At 41.6% G+C, this 20,855-nt stretch overlaps 2 protein-coding genes across 5 annotated transcripts in view; one reads left to right on the forward strand and one right to left on the reverse strand.

Annotated features, from left to right (window-relative positions):
- The window catches only part of LOC110015128 (chemokine-like protein TAFA-2), a 91,006-nt gene extending 83,007 nt beyond the window's left edge, over positions 1 to 7,999 (forward strand). Inside the window, exons 7-8 of one of the 2 annotated variants that reach the window (XM_078948013.1) lie at positions 545 to 652; positions 739 to 882. Coding sequence is in view for 1 of the 2 variants with exons in the window: in XM_078948012.1 (XP_078804138.1) it covers positions 5,964 to 7,775 (1,812 nt within the window). In the remaining variant the exon portion in view is untranslated. Of the gene's footprint in view, positions 1 to 544; positions 653 to 738 lie in introns of those variants that run through there. The other variant, XM_078948012.1, reaches the window with a different exon arrangement.
- tafa1b (TAFA chemokine like family member 1b) overlaps positions 1 to 20,855 on the reverse strand; it is a 129,425-nt gene that overhangs the window by 8,356 nt on the left and 100,214 nt on the right. For all 3 annotated transcript variants that reach the window (XR_013656184.1, XR_013656183.1, XM_004068850.4), the window contains exons 3-4: positions 18,625 to 18,765; positions 519 to 643 (exon numbers count right to left, since the gene is read on the reverse strand). Coding sequence is in view for 1 of the 3 variants with exons in the window: in XM_004068850.4 (XP_004068898.1) it covers positions 519 to 643; positions 18,625 to 18,765 (266 nt within the window). In the remaining 2 variants the exon portion in view is untranslated. The remainder of the gene's footprint in view (positions 1 to 518; positions 644 to 18,624; positions 18,766 to 20,855) is intronic.

The raw sequence follows: 20,855 nt of genomic DNA on the forward strand, positions 1-20,855 counted from the left end.
AAATCAGGTGATCAACCTGTCAAAAAGTGCTGGACTGTTATCTTTGTTATTTCGGTGTGCTGCATTCTGAGTCCTTTTAAGGAAGTAAAAAGCAGTAGAAGAGAAGACGGCTGGCTGTTAACTTTATCTCTGAAGGGATTGTGGCCTGAAGCAGAGACCAGCCATTGTTTACCATGTTTTTCATATGGATTGTCACTACTATGGATGCATTTACACATGTCAGAATGAACCTTGACATGAAGAGAAGCATTTTGCTCAAGTTTTAGGAACTTTGTGCACAAATGTGACGCTGTGCATGTTTTATTGGTCACTGGCATCAGAGAGAGACAGTCAGGAGGCCTACGGTAATTACATATTTACAATTTGTTACATTTTTTAAATGCGTTTTATATCTAATAATTTTTAGCCTGTATGGAAATGGTAAAACTGTGTGCAGCCAGGACAAATATGCATTATGTCTTATGATATAAATGCTTGAACGTGTAAGAATGTGTACTCAGGTGCGTGTCAGCTCTCACCCTCGTGGTTTTGATCTTGTTCCCAGAGGAGCACATCCATCCGGAGTTGTCGGGCAGCGTCTTGCACTCCTCTCCCTCCAGACAAGGTTCCATCTCACACCACCACTTCCCAATTACAATGGATGCTGCAAAAAGTAATCCACAGTAAATAAAGTTAGCTGTTACAACAGAAGCACGTACTTCCACACATACTGATGCATTCTGTGTTCTTTTTCGACAGCTTCCCCGCTCATCTAATCACTACGTAATGAGCATCTCCAGAGGGCTTTTGAGAGAGTCTGCTTCCTCCTCTTTGGCCTCCAAGCACTTGTACCCCTGTTGTATGGGTATTGCTGATGACAATAAAGTCTAAAACCAACAGAAATTAATCAATGGTTTGTTTTGATATAGCTCTGTTGCATGTATGGGAGCAATTCTGTTTTTAATCAAAACTAATTGCTTCTCGTTAACATCTACTAAAAATGCTCCTCCAGCTATTTGACAAAAACAAATGTAGTCTCATCTTCTCATCAACAATTCTCCTTCTCCCGCCCTCTTCTTCTCATTATTTGTGTCTCTGGGTTGTAAAGTTAGATGAATGTGGTTGTGTTTACTTAAATAAAGTAGAAAGAAAGGAAAACAACAAATCTATCCACGAGATTGCTGACATTTTGGTAAGTAAAGTAAAAACCTCCCATCATATGTAGATAATGAGGAAACAGAGTACTCATTACACATTACGTCAACACTGGAGCACTTTACAGAGGAAACCATTTTTGAGAGGGATATAATGCTACTGACTATTTAGTTAAAAGTAAGATGGTGAAACAACAAAAGAGGTGTTTATTTAGATAAGCAGGATGTTCTTTTAGCTTTTCATGTACTATGAAATGCATAATGATACAATGTCTTGTATGGTAAATCATTATTTAGGTGGTGATCTGATTTGATTAAAAAATGTAGAGATTAGACAATGAATCACATGCCATGCCGGCTCAGACGTCGCCCGGCAAAACAAGGTCTGCGTCAGGTGCTGGGGGACCAGAGCACCCTGATGGAAAGTGGGCTATTGGAACAAGACGGAAATGGACTAGATGTGAGAACAAGGTTCTGTTAGAATGCTACTACTCAAGTAATCTCACCCAGAGGGGTTACATGCAGAGAAGGTGGAATAAATCAATGCTTCGAAATCCACAATCAAGGCTAACTCCCAAACAACTGGTAGCCCAATGCTCTAACATCCACAAACGGCAACTCCTATCACAACTTGAGATTGAAGCGATACAATACAATACCACAGGAGAGCCAGAACAGCAGGTCAGAGAGGACGCTATACCACACTCCCACCCTGAGCTTGGGTACACAGCCCCAACAACTACAGATAAGCTGAGCAAGGCAGTAACTAACCTGAAAGACAAGATCATGTCTACAATGACCACTAGGCAACCCAGACACCAGCTACAACGGTTAAGTGAAAGTCTTCTGGGAACTGTGAATGAAGCATCGAGGGCAATTCCTACCACAACAATCACAGAAACCAATGAACTGGTTTACACTTCAGCAGCAATGATCCTTAAGATGCTTGGCTATAAGAGCAACCATAGAAGAAAACAATACAGCCATGGAAGCAACGGTTAAAGGCCAAAATCAAGGCAACTCGAAAGGATGTGAGTAAGCTGACAGAGGCTCAAAGAGGTACAATGAGAAAGCAAGTACCAGATGCCCATACCTGAAGCACTGGAAACTGCCAAACAAAGGCTCTTGGCCTTGAGCAGTCACCTAAAAAGGTACACAAGAGACAATGAAGCCAGACGGATAAACAGGCAGTTCGCAACTCAACCTGCAAAAGTGTACGCTCAGTGGCAGGGTCAAAACAGCCGAGCAGACCCATCAAGGCTGGAAACTGAACAGTACTGGAAAAGCATATGGGAGAAAGAGGCAGCACATAACAACAATGCCTAGCGGCTGGTTTCTCTGAGAAAAGAACATAGCAACCTCCCTGAACAGAATCCAGTAACCATCACAGTGGCAGACATCCAAGAAGGAGTCGCAGGTATGAAGAACTGGAGAGCACCGGGCCCTGACATTATACATGCCTACTGGCTAAAGAAACTCACTTCACTCCACGAGCGCCTGGCAGCACAAATGAACCAGCTGGTAAGAGATGGGACTCACCCCGAATGGCTAACGGAAGGGCGAGCGATCCTGATCCAGAAGGATCCCTCAAAGGGTGCAGTCCCATCCAACTACCGCCCAATAACCTGTCTGTCCACAACTTGGAAGCTCGTGTCAGGCATCATTGCAACCAAGATAAATAGGCACATGGATCAATACATGAGCAACACACAGAAGGGCATTGGTAGAGACTCCAGAGGAGCCAAACACCAACTCCTGGTTGACAGAACAGTCGCTCAAGACTGCGGGTCACGACACACCAACCTGTGCACAGCCTCGATTGATTACAAGAAGGCCTATGACTCAATGCCACACATGTGGGTCACTGAATGCTTGGAGCTGTACAACATCAACAGGGCTCCAAGAGCCTTCATAGGAAACTCAATGAAGCTGTGGAAAACCACCCTTGAAGCCAATGGGAAGCCACTTGCACAAGTGTCCATCAAATGTGGGATATACCAAGGTGATGCTCTGTCCCCACGGCTGTTCTGCATAGGTCTGAACCCCCTCAGCCAAATAATCAACAAGACTGGCTATGGATACCGACTCAGAAATGGGGCCAACATCAGTCACCTCGTCTACATGGATAACATTAAGCTATATGCTAAGAGCGAGCGTGACATTGACTCCCTGATCCACACCACCAGGATCTACATCCCAAATCCAGCACCCTGAGACTGTATGGTAGCCGCAAGGAAGGAGGCCGAGGACTAGTGAGCCTAGAAGCCACTATCCAGGGTGAAACATTCAAGATGCATGAGTACATCAAGCTCAAGGCCCCAGCTGACAGTGTGCTCAGTGAATGTCTCAGGCAATGGAGAGCAGAGGATATAGTGCTGGAGGACAGATCCTCATGGGAGGACAAACCCCTGCATGGGATGTACCACTGGACCATAACTGAAGTGGCTGATATCAAGAAGTCCTACTAATGGCTAGAAAGAGCTGGCCTACAGGACAGCAATGAAACACTCATCCTGGCAGCTCAGGAACAAGCCCTGAACACCAGAGCAATAGAGGCTCAGATCTACTACACCAGACAAGACCCAAGGTGTAGGCTGTGCAAAGAGGCGCCTGAAACAATCCAGCACATAACTGCAGGGTGTAAGATGCTGGCAGGGAAAGCATACATGGAGCGCCACAATCAAGTGGCTGGAATAATATACAGGAACATGTGTGCAGAATATGAACTGGAAACCCCAAGGTCAAAATGGGAAACACCTCCGAAGGTGGTAGAGAATGAGAGGGCAAAGATCCTGTGGGACTTCCAGATCCAGACTGATAGGATGGTAATGGCGAACCAACCAGACATTGTAGTGGTGGATAAAGAACAGAGGAAAGCCGTTGTGGTGGATGTGGCAGTACCAAGTGATGGGAACATCAGGAAGAAGGAACATGAGAAACTGGAGAAATACCAGGGACTCAGAGAAGAACTGGAGAAAGCATGGAAAGTGAAGGTGACAGTGGTGCCTGTGGTAATTGGAACACTCGGGGCAGTAACCCCCAAGCTGGAGGAGTGGCTCCAACTTGGGGGTTGATCCCTAGAAAGACCTCAGACCTCTCAGTCCAGAAAAGCGCAGTGCTAGGAACAGCTAAGATACTGCGCAGGACCCTCAAGCTCCCAGGCCTCTGGTAGAGGACCCGAGCTTGGAGGAGAAACCACCCGCGGAGGGTGAGAGGGGCGTTTATATATATATATAAATATATAAAATTGTCAACTATAGCTTAAACAAAATCTGTTATTCAGAACTTATTTTAGGTCAACTGAACAGCCTCATTTTCCTATTAAAAACACTTGTGTTCGCCTACTCCGATCAGCGAACCGGACAACGAGCAACTGCTGTGTGTTCATCTTCACGGAAACATGGCTAAACAACAACATTCCCGACTCTGCCATACAACTGGAACAACTAACGTGCTATCGGGCGGACAGAGACATCGTAGACGGAGGAAAAACACGCGGCGGCGGGGTCTGTGTTTACATTCGTGACGCGTGGTGCCGGGACGCTCAGCTGGTGAGCAAACACTGTTCCCCGCGGGCGGAGTTCATGATCCTGAAGTGCCGTCCTTTCTACCTGCCGAGGGAGTTTACTGCGATTTTATTAGTGGCAGTATACATCCCCCCGACAACCAACAACAGTGACAGGAATGCAGCGCTAAATGAACTATTCCAGGCCATTGGTGAACAACAAACAGCACATCCAGATGGCTTCATCATTCTTGCCGGAGACTTCAACCACGCTGATCTCAAAACAGTCCTTCCAAAATTTCATCAGCATGTGCACTTTTCAACAAGAGGAAACAACATACTGGACCTTGTTTACACTCCTCACAAAAAAGCTTACAGAGCAACCCCCCTCCCCCACATCGGAACATCAGACCACCTCAGTGTTATGCTAACGCCTGCATACAGACAAAGGGTGAAACTTGCAAAACCAGTCTTGAAGAAAATAAGAGTGTGGCCAGAGGGAGCATCCTCTGCCCTTCAGGACTGCTTTGAAACAACAGACTGGGACATGTTTAAACAAACTGCCACCTACAACAACCTGACAGACATCGAGGAGTACACAGACACAGTAACCTCCTACATCACAAAGTGCATCGATGATGTGACACACACAAAAAGCATCATCATTCGAGCCAACCAGAAGCCCTGGCTGACAGGGGAAGTCAAAGGGCTACTGAGAGCCAGAGACAATGCCTTCAGAGCAGGGGATGAAGCTGGCCTAAAGGCCTGTTCACACCGGGACGAATTTCGCCGGCGATTTTCGCCGACGTTTAACGCCTCGTGACTAAACAAAGGGCACCAACGAGAGTGTGCACACCGACGCGAAAAAACGCCAGGCGTTAAAGCGTCAAAAAAAAAAAACGCCTCGGGTTCGTTTTTTTTTTTCGACGCGTCGCGTCGAAATCTACTCGACCAATGAGAACGGCGCTTTTGCTCACGTGTCTGGAGCTTCTGAAGTTACAGTAAAACACAACTTGGGGGCGCTCAAACACAAAACTGCCTTGCTGAGCACACATACCAGCGAAGAAGATAGACGCCAAGTAGCGTCTACACACAGCCGCGAAACAATAATGACGGACATTCTAAAATATCCCCGAACCAAGCACCAGTTGGAGCTACTGGTGCTTGAAATATTCATGTTTTCTTTGTTTGATTCTGACAAGCGTGTAAATACTTGCTCTCTTCTTCTGAGTGAAAAGCGACTTTCAGAAGCGTAAAGTTGCGCAGCGCCACCTTGTGTACAGGAGTATTTCTGTTTTACATTAAGCACCATCTAATGTCAGGGAATGAAATTGCATGTTCACTCCACTCATCGTCAGCGAAAATCGCCTGGGTGTGAACACAAAAAACGTGGCGAAAAACGCTGGCGAATAACGCCTGGCGAATATTCGTCCCGGTGTGTACGGGCCTTAAGAACAGCAAGAGCCAACCTGTCCCGGGGCATCAGGAAAGCAAAAAAGGACTATATGCAAAAAGTCTCTTCCAACTTCAACGACAGCAGAGATGCACGGAGCCTGTGGCAGGGCATCCAGGCCATCACAGACTACAAGCCTGCACCGCAGAGCTGTGAGAACAACACCCCCCTTCTCAACAACCTGAACAGCTTCTTTTCACGCTTTGAAGGACTAAACAGCACACACCCACAGAAAACGCCCCCCTCCCCCCAGGATCAAACTCTGCACCTGACAACTACCAGCGTGAAGAGGACACTCTCCACCATCAACCCACGGAAAGCAGCGGGTCCAGACAATATCCCAGGCCGTGTGCTGAAGGAATGCGCAGAAGAGCTTAAGGATGTCTTCACAGACATCTTTAACATCTCCTTGGAGCAAGCCATCGTCCCATCATGCTTCAAGGCTACAACTATCATCCCTGTGCCAAAGAAACCATCACCATCCTGCTTCAATGACTACCGCCCCATAGCACTAACACCCATCATCATGAAGTGCTTTGAAAGGCTAGTCATGTCACACATCAAGTCCACTCTTCCCCCCACCCTGGACCCCTTTCAGTTTGCATACCGACCCAAACGATCGACAGAGGACGCCATTTGTTCTGCTCTCCATCCAGCTCTCACCCACTTAGACAAAAAGGACGCATATGTGAGAATGCTGTTCATAGACTTCAGCTCCGCATTTAACACAATAATACCACAGCAACTCATTTGCAAACTGGACAAGCTGGGTGTTAACACCCCCATCTGCAACTGGCTACTGGACTTCCTCAGCCAAAGACCACAAACAGTACGAGCCGGCAACAACACCTCAAATACAATCATTCTCAACACCGGGGCACCCCAAGGCTGTGTGCTTAGTCCGTTGCTCTTCACCCTGCTGACACATGACTGCACAACAACCCACAGCACAAACCACCTTGTGAAATTTGCAGACGACACAACCCTGGTGGGTCTCATCACCAAGGGCGATGAGACCAACTACAGGGAAGAGGTGGATCTGCTGACAAAATGGTGCAGAGACAATAACCTCCTGCTAAATGTCGGCAAGACAAAGGAGATTGTTGTCAACTTTCAGAGGGGCCACACTCAACACCTGCCACTGATCATTGATGGTACTGCTGTGGAGAGAGTGAGCAGCACAAAATTCCTAGGGGTTCACATCAGTGAGGACCTCTCCTGGACCGCCCACACCACATCATTGGCAAAGAAAGGACAACAACGTCTCTACTTCCTGCGGAAACTAAAAAGATCAGGTGCTTCACCAGCCATCATGACCACATTCTACAGAGGAACCATCGAGAGTATCCTCTCCAGCTGCATCACTGTGTGGGGGGGCAGCTGTACACACAGCAACAGGAAAGCCCTGCAGCGCATAGTTAACACAGCCAGGAGAATCATTGGAACACCACTCCTCTCCCTGCAGGACTTATACATCACCCGCCTCACCCGCAAAACACTAACAATAATCAAGGATGCACACCACCCTGCACACAACCTGTTCAGCCTTCTGCCCTCAGGGAGGAGGTACAGGAGCCTCTGCTCCCGGACCACTAGACTCAGAAACAGTTTCACACACCAGGCCATCAGGATGCTAAACACCCTCTCCCCTCTCCACCTACCCACCACCCATATCCCCCCATGAACAGTGCTCAAACGAACCCCCCCCCCCCCCCCGCTGCCTTGAGACACTGCCTTAAGTGCACTCGCACTTTTATGGCAAATTGCCTATGTTGTATATTGTAAATTTACTTTGTTTTTATTTTTCTTCTACTGAACAGACACGGGAGGGTAAGAAACGGATTTTCGATTCATTGTATGTGATGCACATGTGAAGAATTGACAATAAAGTTGACTTTGACTTTTTGACTTTGACTTGATAGTTTTCCTTAAGGTGAGACCCCATTACGGACAGTTTACTTTGGAAATTGATTTACTTTCAGTGACAGTAGCACATGCAATAATTTTCATATGATGTGTAAGCTAGTTAAACTAGGCCTTTTTTCTAATACAACACCAGACGTTATAGAAATAAAATAATAATAATAAAAATAAAATTAATCAGGCACAAATGAGCTTGTAATAGTATTTTGCATGACTTATCTATTTATTTATTTACTCCTTTTTGTAAAAATCTGTTGGGAACCTCCCTTTGAATTAAACCCGAGCTTGGTCGTAACGGCCCCACTTCATTTATTAACCATGATCTTTGAAGCAGTTTTTATTTTTCACACTTCTCGGTTTGAATCGTCTGACAGCAAATGTGAGAAGTTCAAAGCGGTCTTCTTTCCTAACAGATTTTTTTCTTCATAGCCTGCGTGTTGTTTGTTTCCCTAAATTTTCAGGGAGCAACAGTTTATTCATCCTTCTGACATGAGGAATGCGAAGGTGAAATTATTGAGTGCATGGTGCTAAATGATTACTGGCTCCTTTCATTTTCCAAACTTCTCTTTGAACCATCCGTTTTATTTTTTTTACTATCCTCCAGTCTGGGTTTCCAAGGTTACAGACCGACCACTATTAAACTGTGAGCACGGGCAAACTGAATGCTGTGAATACATGACTGAACCACCACGACACTCCTCTGGTGATCAGTGTGCTTTTTGTGTGTCATTACTTTGCTTTTGCCTCCATCTTCCCAGAGGAAACTGAATACGTCAAATAGAGCATCCACTAACCAGCTGTGAACCCCTTTTGGGCTTCCACACAGATTACATGTCAGCTCGCTCTGCCGAGCTCACTTTTTGTCAGAGTGTCCTCATTATGTTTTAATCATGTTTGCATTGAGCTGAGTTTTTTAGCTAACACCATACACCGTTGTCCTCATTAAGTGGTAGACCCTGACTGAGCTTGCAAAGTTGTTTAATCACTTCTACTGAGTGATGATGATGAGCTGTGTTGCTGCATTCCCTTCTCTTAACTTCACAGAGGGAGGAGGCACCAGCCTTTTTATTTTCACGTTTAAATTGCCCCACAATCCTCCAGGATTTATATACAACAGGATGCAAAAGACAAGTGAAAAACGGTGGGGCGGGACCTGCAAGGAATAAATAGCAGATGTATAGGAAAAGAGCAAAATGGAAAAGAATTTGAAAGGATGTTGAGCAAATAAGAGCTCAAATACCTGAACTTATATTTCAACATAATAAACCAATTTCATGCTTTCAAGGTACACAGAAAGCAAAGATTGCTTACACAAAGCACTTCCTTTGTAAGGTTGCTTAAAAAGTTCATGTTAAAGTGTGCAGTACTTCTTAAGATGTTACTGCATTTCCACTACCTTTTAAAAAAAAAATCAGTAATCTGATTTAAAGGTCCTTTCGGCTGTTAAGATATCACATTGATCATGTTCATTTTAGATAAAAACCAAGAGAGAAGTACAATGTAATACATGCTACAGGCAACATTTTTATGGTTCCAATCAGGTGGAAAAAAATACTGGAACAAAGGCACGATTAATCATCGGAGGGCTTGGTGTGAGCACCCACAGGTGTACCCCTCTGTTTATCTCTATACATTTGTTTGCCCTCTTGTAAGACTTCCGACTTTCTCTCCAAAGATGAATTCTTTTAGGGGTACTGAAAACTCATTGCAGCAAACTATCCAACTTAAACAAACAACGTGGGAATATTGCAGATAAGTAAGTTGAAACCCTCAATGAAAGCAGTATTGTGTTTTGATTTCTAGAAATCAATGAGTTCCAATGAAATGTTGTCTTTAGGGTTTAAGTCTAAATAGCACATACAATAAAATCTTCATCAGATTTATTTATATAATTTATTTTCATTTATTTATTTGCAACTGCATTAAACTACTTTTAATGTTGGTTTAAAAATCTCTTTTCTAACTTTATTAAGGGTAGTTTAAATTAGAATCAAAAAGGCAGTCTGAAGTGGATACAAATTCTAAATGAAGAGTCTCTAAAACCAGAAAGGTTTTCATTATTGCAGGAATCAAAGCTTTAAAATGGTGGATTCACTTAAAACATTTTTACTTTAACTGGGTTTTTTTTTAGCTAAAAAGTATCGAAATGATCTCAGAGAAGAACAAACAGTTCCTGCAATTTAGTGTAATAATTTAATTTATTTTTATTATTGTTATTCATGGGGACTGCCAAGATCGTAGACCACTGATTAGCTGCTTGATCAACATGGAAGTAAAGCAGTCAGCATGAAGCAGCTCTGTAACTTTAGAGCAAAGTTAAAAATGAACACATCTTCAATTTCTGTCTTGCAGCTAACCATCCAGTGTTGAAGTAGAAGGTGAATGAGCGACGAATCACATCACAGTTATGCCCAAATTTGATCTTGGTTTCAAAATCAAAGCAACCAAGTAAATGTAAAAACCTGATGACTTATGTCACATCCTGTCTGATATCATCAGAAAACTAAAGACAATGATATGTAATATGAAAACCCAGACCACTGGGCCAGGACATCTGGCTTTCACCTTGACCACTGGAGAAGAGCCATTGCTGGGCTGGGATCCATGCATCACTCTCTAGTGACCACTGACCTCCAGCAGTCATTCCACTTAACTACACCCAGTGCAATCGTCAGCACTGAGGACATGACCTTTGTTTCAATATCAGCAAACTTTATGTCTCCTTTGTGCCTCTTCAGTGATGAGTAGGGCTTATGATGGACCAGTCCAGAATCTCACTTTGGGGTGATGATTAATTTTAAAAGCCATCTGCTTACAAGATGAAAGCCTGTCATGTGATTTTATGTGGCAAAATGAGTCTTTGTGCAATAATAAAGTAGCTGCTGTTGACTGTCAAAGATGACAGATGGGATTGAAATAATTAGGAAAAACAAAGAGCGGAAGGGTGGTTAATTCAAGATGTTGGCTATATAGCAGACTGGACTCTTAACTCTGATGTACAAACAGCCAAGAAAATTCATTGAAAAACATGAAGCAGTGGACCTTTTTACAAGTGCATCTGTCAGATAACTGTTGAGTAGACTCTGTGATGGATTGAACTCGCTGACATGTCCCTGCCAGGTAGCAGAATGTTTGAACACCTTGACGAATGAGGAAGAGAATTGATCTCTCTGTGTGTCAAAATGTGAAAGCGTGTCTGTTGGCTCAATGAATTCTTCATGTTTTTTAAGTGGAGGAAGCCTCACAGTGCTCTGTGGACATGAAGTTAATCACATCAAAACAATAGCTTTTCACTGATATCAGCTGTTAGATTCTGATCCTTCACTTGCACCCGCCAGACTCTTTAATAGGCACACATGTAGGCTCTAATATGAGCCGATTTGGAAGCTCTGCCATGAATTCAACTAAAGTTTTAATACGTTTTTCTTGTTTTCTAAAATTATTTTACACTTGAAAGAAAAATGTGGTACACTATATATAAAAACTGATCTATATAATTCCAATTCAAAGCATTTTTGTGTTTTACAAGATTCTGTTTTTAGTGTATGTTTATCTTGTTTCTTGTAAAAGTCCCTTTTTGTTCATGCCGAAGTCTATTCTGTGTCTTAGACACTGTTTTTGTTTGATGCTCATCACGCTTTAAGAAAAGATTATTTTTCAGAGCTATACTATTAAAAAAAAATATTATCTGACGTTAACTTTTAAAGACCTTTTTGGTGAAATGTATTCAATGGTCTTGAGTAGTGAGCACATTTTGCTCCAGCAGCAGCAAAATGTGCTAAAAATGTCTCCAAACACTTCCAGTAACACGGAAAGATTTGCAATTGATACATTTTAAAGGGTTGAAAATGTGTTACATTTGAACTAAATAGACCATAATGTCAATACACAGACTTTTTGTATTGAAACTATTGGTTGGACTAGCAAAAAGAAAACCAGTGACATGTAATAATACAGGGTTCCGTCGTTACCTTGCATTTCACCTTTTGCGATTTTGCTGTTTTGCAGAATTTTTTGTGTACAACTGTCTGTCAGTGCAACATGCTTTTTTCTTTCTTTTTTTAACAGCACATTGTGTTCTGCATCCTGACTGGCTGTGTCAATCAATCTTTTCGGAGATTAGACTCCGCCTGTGCAGTTTGGCAAAGTAACATCAATTTTTGATCAGGGTCAGATTTTTTTTTTCATTCTATAATATTTAACCTTTTTTTCAATAAAAATGTGAACTTTGAGAATTAAAACAAGAGAGAACTGTATGAAAATGTTTATTAGGTGTATAAATGTGTAGTTATATTAAACTAAACACTTGAAATTTCTATAATCCTACTTTACAACTGTCACTTTATGGAAACTATCCGTCGTGATAAAGGACGGAACACTGTAGTGAAAAAATAACATGTTTTTTTTATTCTTGGCAAGCGGTCACAATTTCTGAAAAATATGAACACTCAATGGTTGTTCGGAGGTTCCATTGTATGAATTACTGCCGCAATGCAGTTTTACATTGAGACAATTGGTCTGTGTCATAGCTGGAATGCTATGAAAGCACAGGGCTTTCTGGGCCTTCAGTCCTATTGTCTTGTCTTGTTTACAGTCTTACATCTTCTTTTCAACAATTCGGGTCAGAAAAGCTTGCTGGCAGCCAATCAGAGATACCGGGAACTTTAAACAAGGAACTGGTCCTTTGGTAGTATGTGAGGTACAATGTCCTGCTGGAAAATTAAGCTGGATTCTTAATAGATAGTTTTCACTATCAGACTAAGAAAAAGAGAAGTAGTACAAGCACCTTGATAAGAGTGTGAACAGGTAAAAACGTTGCACTGATTTTTTGTTTTTTGGTATCTGACAGATTATAATTCATACATTTTATCACTGTGTTTTGTACATCTCATAGTTTTAGTTAAGCGCATTGAAAAGAAAAAATTAATGACTTTAGTTTCCATTTGCCAGCCTCATGAACTTCAACACTCTAGTCTTCTATCTAAACCACAACAATGAATCCAACTGCCACCTTAACCAAATAAAAACAAAAAGATAAAAGTATCATCCTTTCATTTGTCAAAATGGTAAGAAAAATATACCTTGTAAGAGCTAAACTGATTGCAGAACTTCTATAATGAGTTGCATATTATTACATTATGTTCTTAATAGTAATAAATCAAACCATTGTACATCACCAGCATTTATGATTTGGAGAAGAGAGCAGCAATAACGCAACAGCTATAAATTCTTCATCTGCCTAAATGTAAAATGTCTAATGGCATCTTAGATCAATGCTCTGTACAAAATCCTAGTAAACACCCAGGACCCTTTCTTTTTCTCATACACTGTATTACACACTAGTGATCCGCAATTGTTCTGTGCATACATTTATGGAAAAAAAAGTCAATTAAAAAGGCTATTAATTAATCCCTAGATCACTTTAGTTGAAGATTGAAAGTAAATTAGTTGAAAAAAGAACCCATTTCCATTATAATGAGACAGAGACAGGATTGCAGGTTTTCTGCAGTTGCACTAAAGTGGTGGTCGGGTCACAGGAGCATGGAGGAAATGAAGCAAGCGTATAATTACAGGGGAATTGAGACTTGCTCCCCTGAACCCGAGGTCAGATTCAGAGTCATTACTCTGCATTAATCTTTGCCTGCCTCGGAAAAGAGACAGACATGGTTTGATTAGCAATTCAGAAAATATTGTTTGGCTTCGTAATCACAGAGCTTATCTGAATACCTGCATTTGTGATGAGCAGTGCAGCACCTGCAGACCTGAGGAGGAACTCCTCTGTTCTCATGTGATTATTATCTATCTTTTCTGAATAAAAATTAATTCTCAGAAAGGTAATAAAGCAGCTTTCTGTAACCCATGACCTCCAATTTGTTTCCTCTGAAACTAGTTACCAAACAAATGTTAGCTTGATGCATCAAGGCTACGCAAAAGCAATGCGAGCTGAATTTTTTAGATATTTAACCTAAATCTTCCTTTTATACTTCAACTCTTAAACCCTTGTTACAGTTTTTTAGACAAAGTGGATCTGAATAACCCAACATGACCCGTGGAGGAAGAATGTCAGGGATCGCTTCTCGGGTGTTTATTCAAGCACCAGTGAGTGAATGCAACTGTGAACTGATATCTGAAAGATATTTATTTTTGGAGAACACGTTCCTTTCCTTTGATGAAGACACAGTCGCAGGTCCCACACAACTGAAATGGAAGCGAAGATAATTCTAAAAATCTCTCAGTTAAATGCAGTTCTGTTCCTGCCACAGAAGAAGAGGCTTTTAAAGTTTGTAAAAGAATATATAGTATTGCCAGGAGAAGAAACTAAACAACGGAGACACGGTGCAGGTTAGGGTCAATTCTTCAGAAAGGTTGGCGGCTAGAGTCTAATAACATTTTCTGTGCTGTGTGAGTTCAGCGGGAAATGGAAAAGTTGAGAAATAAAGCCAGCGATCAAACATTTTTAAATGCACTTCTTTTGATCCTGAATGATTTCTGAGTTTTTTGGTTCTCACAAGAAGGTATTGTTTAGAGTTTTATAAAATAATGATTTCCTTCTGTCCAAGAAGGAAATCTTATTTTAACAATATCCATAAAAAGACAGAAAGAGGCTGTGCTGTATTAAAACAAAGCCTTTCTTCAGATGATGATAACAGTCTCACAGGTTTAACTCAATTCTTTAGAGGCACATAAAACAAAAGCAAGCACCCTTTTTTGCTTAAGCAGTGACCCTTTCTCCGCTCTAGATGTATCGCCAATGTACCATCAAAACCTGTCATGCTTTGCTTTGTGCCCCTGCAGCCAAACAGAAGGGTTCATTCCCCATCACTGAGCAGGCATCTGCATGCGCCTCTTGTTGAAAGAATTTACTGATACAGCAGTTACAAGACAACACAAAAGTGGTAGCATGTGTTCACATTAGTGCATGCATGTGTTGAGTGAAAAACTACTTAGTCATGTGTGACTCAGGGTTTCTACATCCCATAGAGTGAGACAAAGGCAGTGATGAGTGCCCAATCCAAGTGTGTTACTGGTCTGCCTTGTCTTGGGCAAATGCCAGTGTTTGAAAAATGTGTTTTCACATGGATCCTTACTGGCCCTGACATAACTACAGCGTAATTCTCCATGTCAAAGTTTCTAATCAATTCCCACTGTGAGGATAATCCCACAGCAGATCCCCGCCAAGTATGGCGCCTCATTACGCAAGCTATCGTCACATCCCTGCATGAAATTACAGCCAAAACAGTTACCAGCAGCAAGTGAAAAAAACCCATCCGACTCTGCGAATTAACACTTGACAATGAGAATGATGCCCAGCATGCTTTGATGTAGGAGTTTGATGCTAATGACTAATAATGGAGCACATCTGGGAGACTGATTTTCTTCTAGTTTTACTATGGATTAGGTAGAAGATAATTCTCCCTTCAACTTTAAATGTGAAAACCAAACAACATTTGGTTTGTTATATCCGTGTACTGGCCACTTTTATATAATTTCTTATTGGTACATAACCTGTGTATGATACTGTGGCACCAGATGTCCCCCAAGGGGTGGTGAGATGAGCTGGGCTGCAGCATCGTTCCTCATCTGGATGGAACATTAATAACTTGGGGACCCGGGGAGAAAGCTCCATCTGGGCCAAGCTGGTGCACTGCTGAGGGGACAGACCACTGACGCCACAAGTATATAATCCCTCACATTGTGCAGAGCCAGCCCGTGGGGCTCAGTTGACAAACAAGCGACTTCCAGGTAAATCTAGATCTTTTGGACCCTTTTCTTGGGTCAATACATGTTTACACTTACAGAAAAGACCACTTAACTAACCATTTGCATGTAGAAAACCTGGCATTTCAGTCCAAAAACAAGAACTTCATGATCTTTTTTCCTCCAGACTTAAACAAAGGCTCCAGTTCGGTTCACACACACAGCAAATTGTCTTCTTGGGATGTCAAAAGCTCAACTGAAGGAAGAAGAATTATTAAGAGATAAAGTCAATATAACTTCAAGGAGCTAGTTGTGTTCAATAGTGAAGCAAAGCTGCTTTATCACCCCACAAACAAATGCTTTATAATCAATAACCACAGATTCTGAGGCATATGTAAAATGCATGTTAACAGTTAAACATCTAAGCCTTTGTAATTGTTTTTATTTTTGTTTTTTAATGTTTTTTTTTGTTTGTTTTACCAGATGCTCTTATCTCAAGATGAAGAACTTAGTACCTAATTATCTTATAATTTACAAATACTGTGTAATAGGAATAAAAATAAAAAAGGAATGAGAGACTATAAGAAAAAAGGCCAAATATTTCAGTTTTCACTAATACAGCAATGAGCTCATCCTTGCCTTGTAATTATGGACATTCCGTTTAAAAAATGAAATTCACAAGCAGTCCATTGCAGGATCCAAACTTGCTGCTGCTACCAATGCTATCGGTGTTTGCATCTATTAGGAGCAGTTAGTGTGCTTGATGATGAACACTCAATAAGAACATTAAATCTAAACTCTAACTTTTTAAAGCATTTATTATCAAGTAGTTACATTCCCGTCATTGGCCACATGTAGAGAAGACAGTATTTGTATGGCCTAAGGATCGAAACAGTTGTTTTTGGTTTATAAGCAAAAACAGTCTAACTTTTACAAAAATCTAATCCATCACTAAGAAAAACCCATTTGGACTAAAAATTCATGATGGAAGCTTTAATCTGCACTGGCATGCAGTGGCAAATTATCCAGATAACAGAGTATGACATAATCTGTGCAGAAAAGAGTGCATATTTTTATACAAAACCAGTTCAAAAGTTCCTTACACAATGAGTGGTGTGGGGGGGTTTGGAGTTTCTGGATTGTCAGGTGTGGCTAAACAAACATGAACTCAGTGATCAGGGCTGTCTGCCCCCTCCTTCTTATCCTTCATGATGAAGATATTTTTGTGTCGTTTCTTTGTGTGAGGGCGGTCGGAGAAATGACTTTGATCTTTGCAGAAGGTGGAGGTGAAAAGATCGACACTGAGGAGTGATAAATGAGCTCCATGAAGTGAAGGGGCATCAAAGTTCTGTCTCAGTAGATTTCTGATTTCCTGTCAAAAATATTTTTTCCTTTTGATATTATTTCTCTATGGAGCTGCTTCTGCCTGCTACTTTTTTTTTTGGTTGCTTTTTTTTCAGTCGAGGTAATTGAAGTGCACCAGCCCGGAGCTTCCCTGACTGTTTATTAGATATTAATTTCCATCAGCTTGAGATGCCTTGAGCAATGCGATCTGCAAAGTGATCTCTGTTCAGGTGCTCATCAACTCAACTGGAAAATAGTTCTTTGTGATTGAAATTTTTTTCAGCCCACATGAATATCATAGAGTAGGCTTCACATTTAAACCCCAAAACGCCTCTTTTTTGTAACAGAAGTCAGTGGCAGAGACTTTTTTTCTTGACTTTGGCTGGCAGTCATTTTTGTCTGCGTCAGGTGGGACCGAAGTCAAATGATGTGGTAAATAACTTTTACACCTTAAATTATCTCTCCTCAGGCTTTAAACAATCAAACCTATAATGAGAGAGTTTGATAGTGGTTGATAAAAAAAAAATAATAAGAAGAAACGTATTGCTGTGAATGACTTGAAAAAGTAAAAATAAATCTGCAAAAACATGACAGCCTTAGAAAACCATTGAAGGATGATAGATGGAGACATTTACTGAAATTATATTATTTTTTTGATTGTTTTTTTTTTTTTACAATAACTAACTTGTAATTATTCTGATTTATGTATTAACTTCAAAAACTTAAAAACTGGTGAACTAGAGTGTGCTTACATTTTTAGAATATAATGTGTATCTATTGTTCAACTGTTGAGTGAATTCTTCTGATTATTATAGTATTTAATATGGATTCTGGATGCATGGTGGGACAGTGGTCCACACCTTACAGTGAGAAGGCCCTGACTCAAATCCCAGCCGGGACCTTTCTCTATGAAGTTTGCCTGTTCCTCCTGTCCATGGGTGCATGAGAGGGTTTTTTCCAGGCCCTTTGGCTTCCTCCTACAGTCGAAAAACTGGCTTCATAGGTTAACTGGTTACTTTAGCAGAGGGCCGGTGTCCTTAATGTTTTCCAACCAACCTGCCATTAAAGCGGCTTATTGCTTAAACACACCTGATCCAGGTAATCAATGGCCAATAAGGTAGGAGTTTTGAAAAAAAAAAGAGTTTGACACCCGTAGGTGTCAGTGTGTGGCCCTGCGACATACTGGAGACCTGTCCAGGGTGTACTCCACCTTCAACCAACAATAGGCCGAAAAGAGATAGAAAGGGATAAAGCGGATTGAGAATATGGATGGATGGAATATGCACTCTAAAAGATGGTAACATTTAAATGATTTAATTTATTGAAAAAATAGTCTTGAATTCATATTTGGCTACCAACAATCCATTTTTTAAAATTAGGTTACTAATATGTGAATACATCCTTGGCTTTTAAGACAGTTTTTAGTGACGTTGGTGTAGACATTGGATTTTAAAGTTACTCCATGCAATGACTTCACGTAGCTCTATGTTTTCTTGGTGGATGGTACAAGACACTTTTTACTGAATCAATACTTCACTTTTTGTTGAAAATACATAAGACCTTCTCACCATCCACGCAGGAGGGTTTGTTGCGTGTCGTCCCTGCCACTTTCCCGGGTAAACAGGAGCACTTGACCGTCTGTGAGCGCTCCTCAATGCGGTTCTTGTTACAGCACCGGTGAGCTGCGATCACCTCACACGTACCTCCCTCTGTGCAGAGAAAAAAAAGCCAGACATTGTCAGGTACTAAGAGAAATCAAGATAAGGCATGCTGTCAAAGCACAATAGTGACCTTTAAGTTTTCCTATACAAAACGTTTTGAAAGGAAACGTACAACCAAAAAGTCATTATGTGAATAAAAGATGAGCTAAGTGAAACTCAACCAGTGCTCATTATATCATGTGAGGAGAGCTGCAGTTTAATCGCTGGGTACTTACACTGAGAGTATGTGTAACAAATTGGCCCTCAAGGAATCTCAATTATGTCATCAAATTGCTTCTCACTCAGGGTTGGCTGTCCTCACTCCATACCAATGAGTTAGTGATAACTATCATGAGGAACATCGCATGTTTAACGTGGATCAATGGGACTTTATTTCCTCTGCATGTTGTTTAAAAAGATGGGCGGGGCTTTGGAGAAGGCCTTTTTGACCCTGGTGATCAGTGGTGAAGGGAAAACAATTTAATGGGGGAGGGCAGAAAACCCAGTAAGGGTAGCAAATGAGAGCAGGAGAGTGAAAGGCCATTATAAACGAGAGTATCAAAAATAAGTATTTCAAACTGTTTTATTATTGTTATCGTTATTAATTTTAAAACCACAGTTATTTTAACTGAGGTACTGTTCCTTATGTAAAGCTGTAGAAAAAATGTCTTAAAAAGTGTAGAAATTCTTGAAATATCTTGAAAGATTCCTTTTAAAAATATTGCTTTTGTTATTTTTGCAAAGCTTAAAGTCCCAGTTCAATCATCTTTTGATTTATTGTAAAAGTATTCCCAGTGGTCTTTCAATTATGATTATGCTGTTTTTAGCCAGAAAAATAAATAAATAAACTCTGTTATTTTTTTGGACATAGTTTCAGCTGAGCGGCAGGAGTTCATTAGAAATTTACCTCTGAGTTGTTGCCAGGACCGTTGGTGCAATGAAAGCCCGCCCCTACTTCTCGTTATCCATCTGTTCACACTCTCCCTAGGCTTACAGCTCCTCATACCCCCAACCTAACATTACCAGCTGTACCGTTTTGAGACAGGTGCCAGCCCAGATTAGCAAAAATGAAGACGTACACAGATCTATTTGTCTGCAAGTGGATACATCCGAATGGAGCAGAGCAGAGAACTTGTGGCCCGCCAAGTGTATTTTCTACACCATTTTTAAATGGCATTTTTTAAATTTTCTCCTGATTTAAAACAATTTGAATAAAAAATATTCAGAAATGCAATTTTAAACTTCATTTACTTTTTATTAGTCCCCCATCATGAGAAAAATGCCAGCCAACTCCCCTCTCGCTCCCCCTGTAGCTCCGCCCCTGCTGGTGACTGTGCCAAGACCATCTAAGGCCACACCACACTAAAGCTCTTTAACTCCAAAGTATTGGTGACATCAGTCAGAGCAGATGCACTGCAATGTGCTCCATTTGACAAAAGACAATGCCAAAAATATTTAGCTATAAGAAAAGGTGATATTTGCCAGTGGCAGTGGTGGGTGAAAATAACAATAGGGAAGGATTTCCCGGGGGGGTGATGGAGCTCAGGGATGCTGAAATGAGTGGGACAGGCAGGGCAAGAGAGCTGCAGGACAAGCTGTGTCTGGCTGCCAGAGACTGGCCATGCCAGTGAGTAATGAGGTAGCCACTGGAAGTGCCCCCTTCACACAATTATAAAGCATGAGGCTAATGCAGCAAGCGAAGCTGCAGGAGAGAGGCCCTCCATCACACCTCTCCTCCTTCCACGGGCCCCAGGAAAAACTCTTTATCTTCCTATGACAGCTGCAGCAACACACAGTAGCGTCCAACAATTAAACTGGAGCTTATCCCAGGACAGGAGAGAGGATACAAAGAGTTTATTCTTCTCAACACAGGCTGGAGAGCAGAAAAACAAAACCAAATGCCACACTTCATCTGGCTTGTGTATTGTGGAGGCCTTTTTCACGATTTTAAAAGAGGCTTCCTGTTGCAGATGGAACATGAGTTTCCCTTTGCTGGCCTGACAAAAAGCTGTGCTTTTTCTCTGGCTGGAGTGTTGTGCAAATGTTTGAAATGCCTCACGGAACTGAGCAGTGGGCAGTCTGCACAAGTTTGGCAGTAT

The sequence above is a fragment of the Oryzias latipes genome, chromosome 5 (genome assembly GCF_053564925.1).
Source record: "Oryzias latipes strain Hd-rR chromosome 5, Olatipes_Hd-rR_3.1".
Lineage (NCBI taxonomy): Eukaryota > Metazoa > Chordata > Actinopteri > Beloniformes > Adrianichthyidae > Oryzias > Oryzias latipes.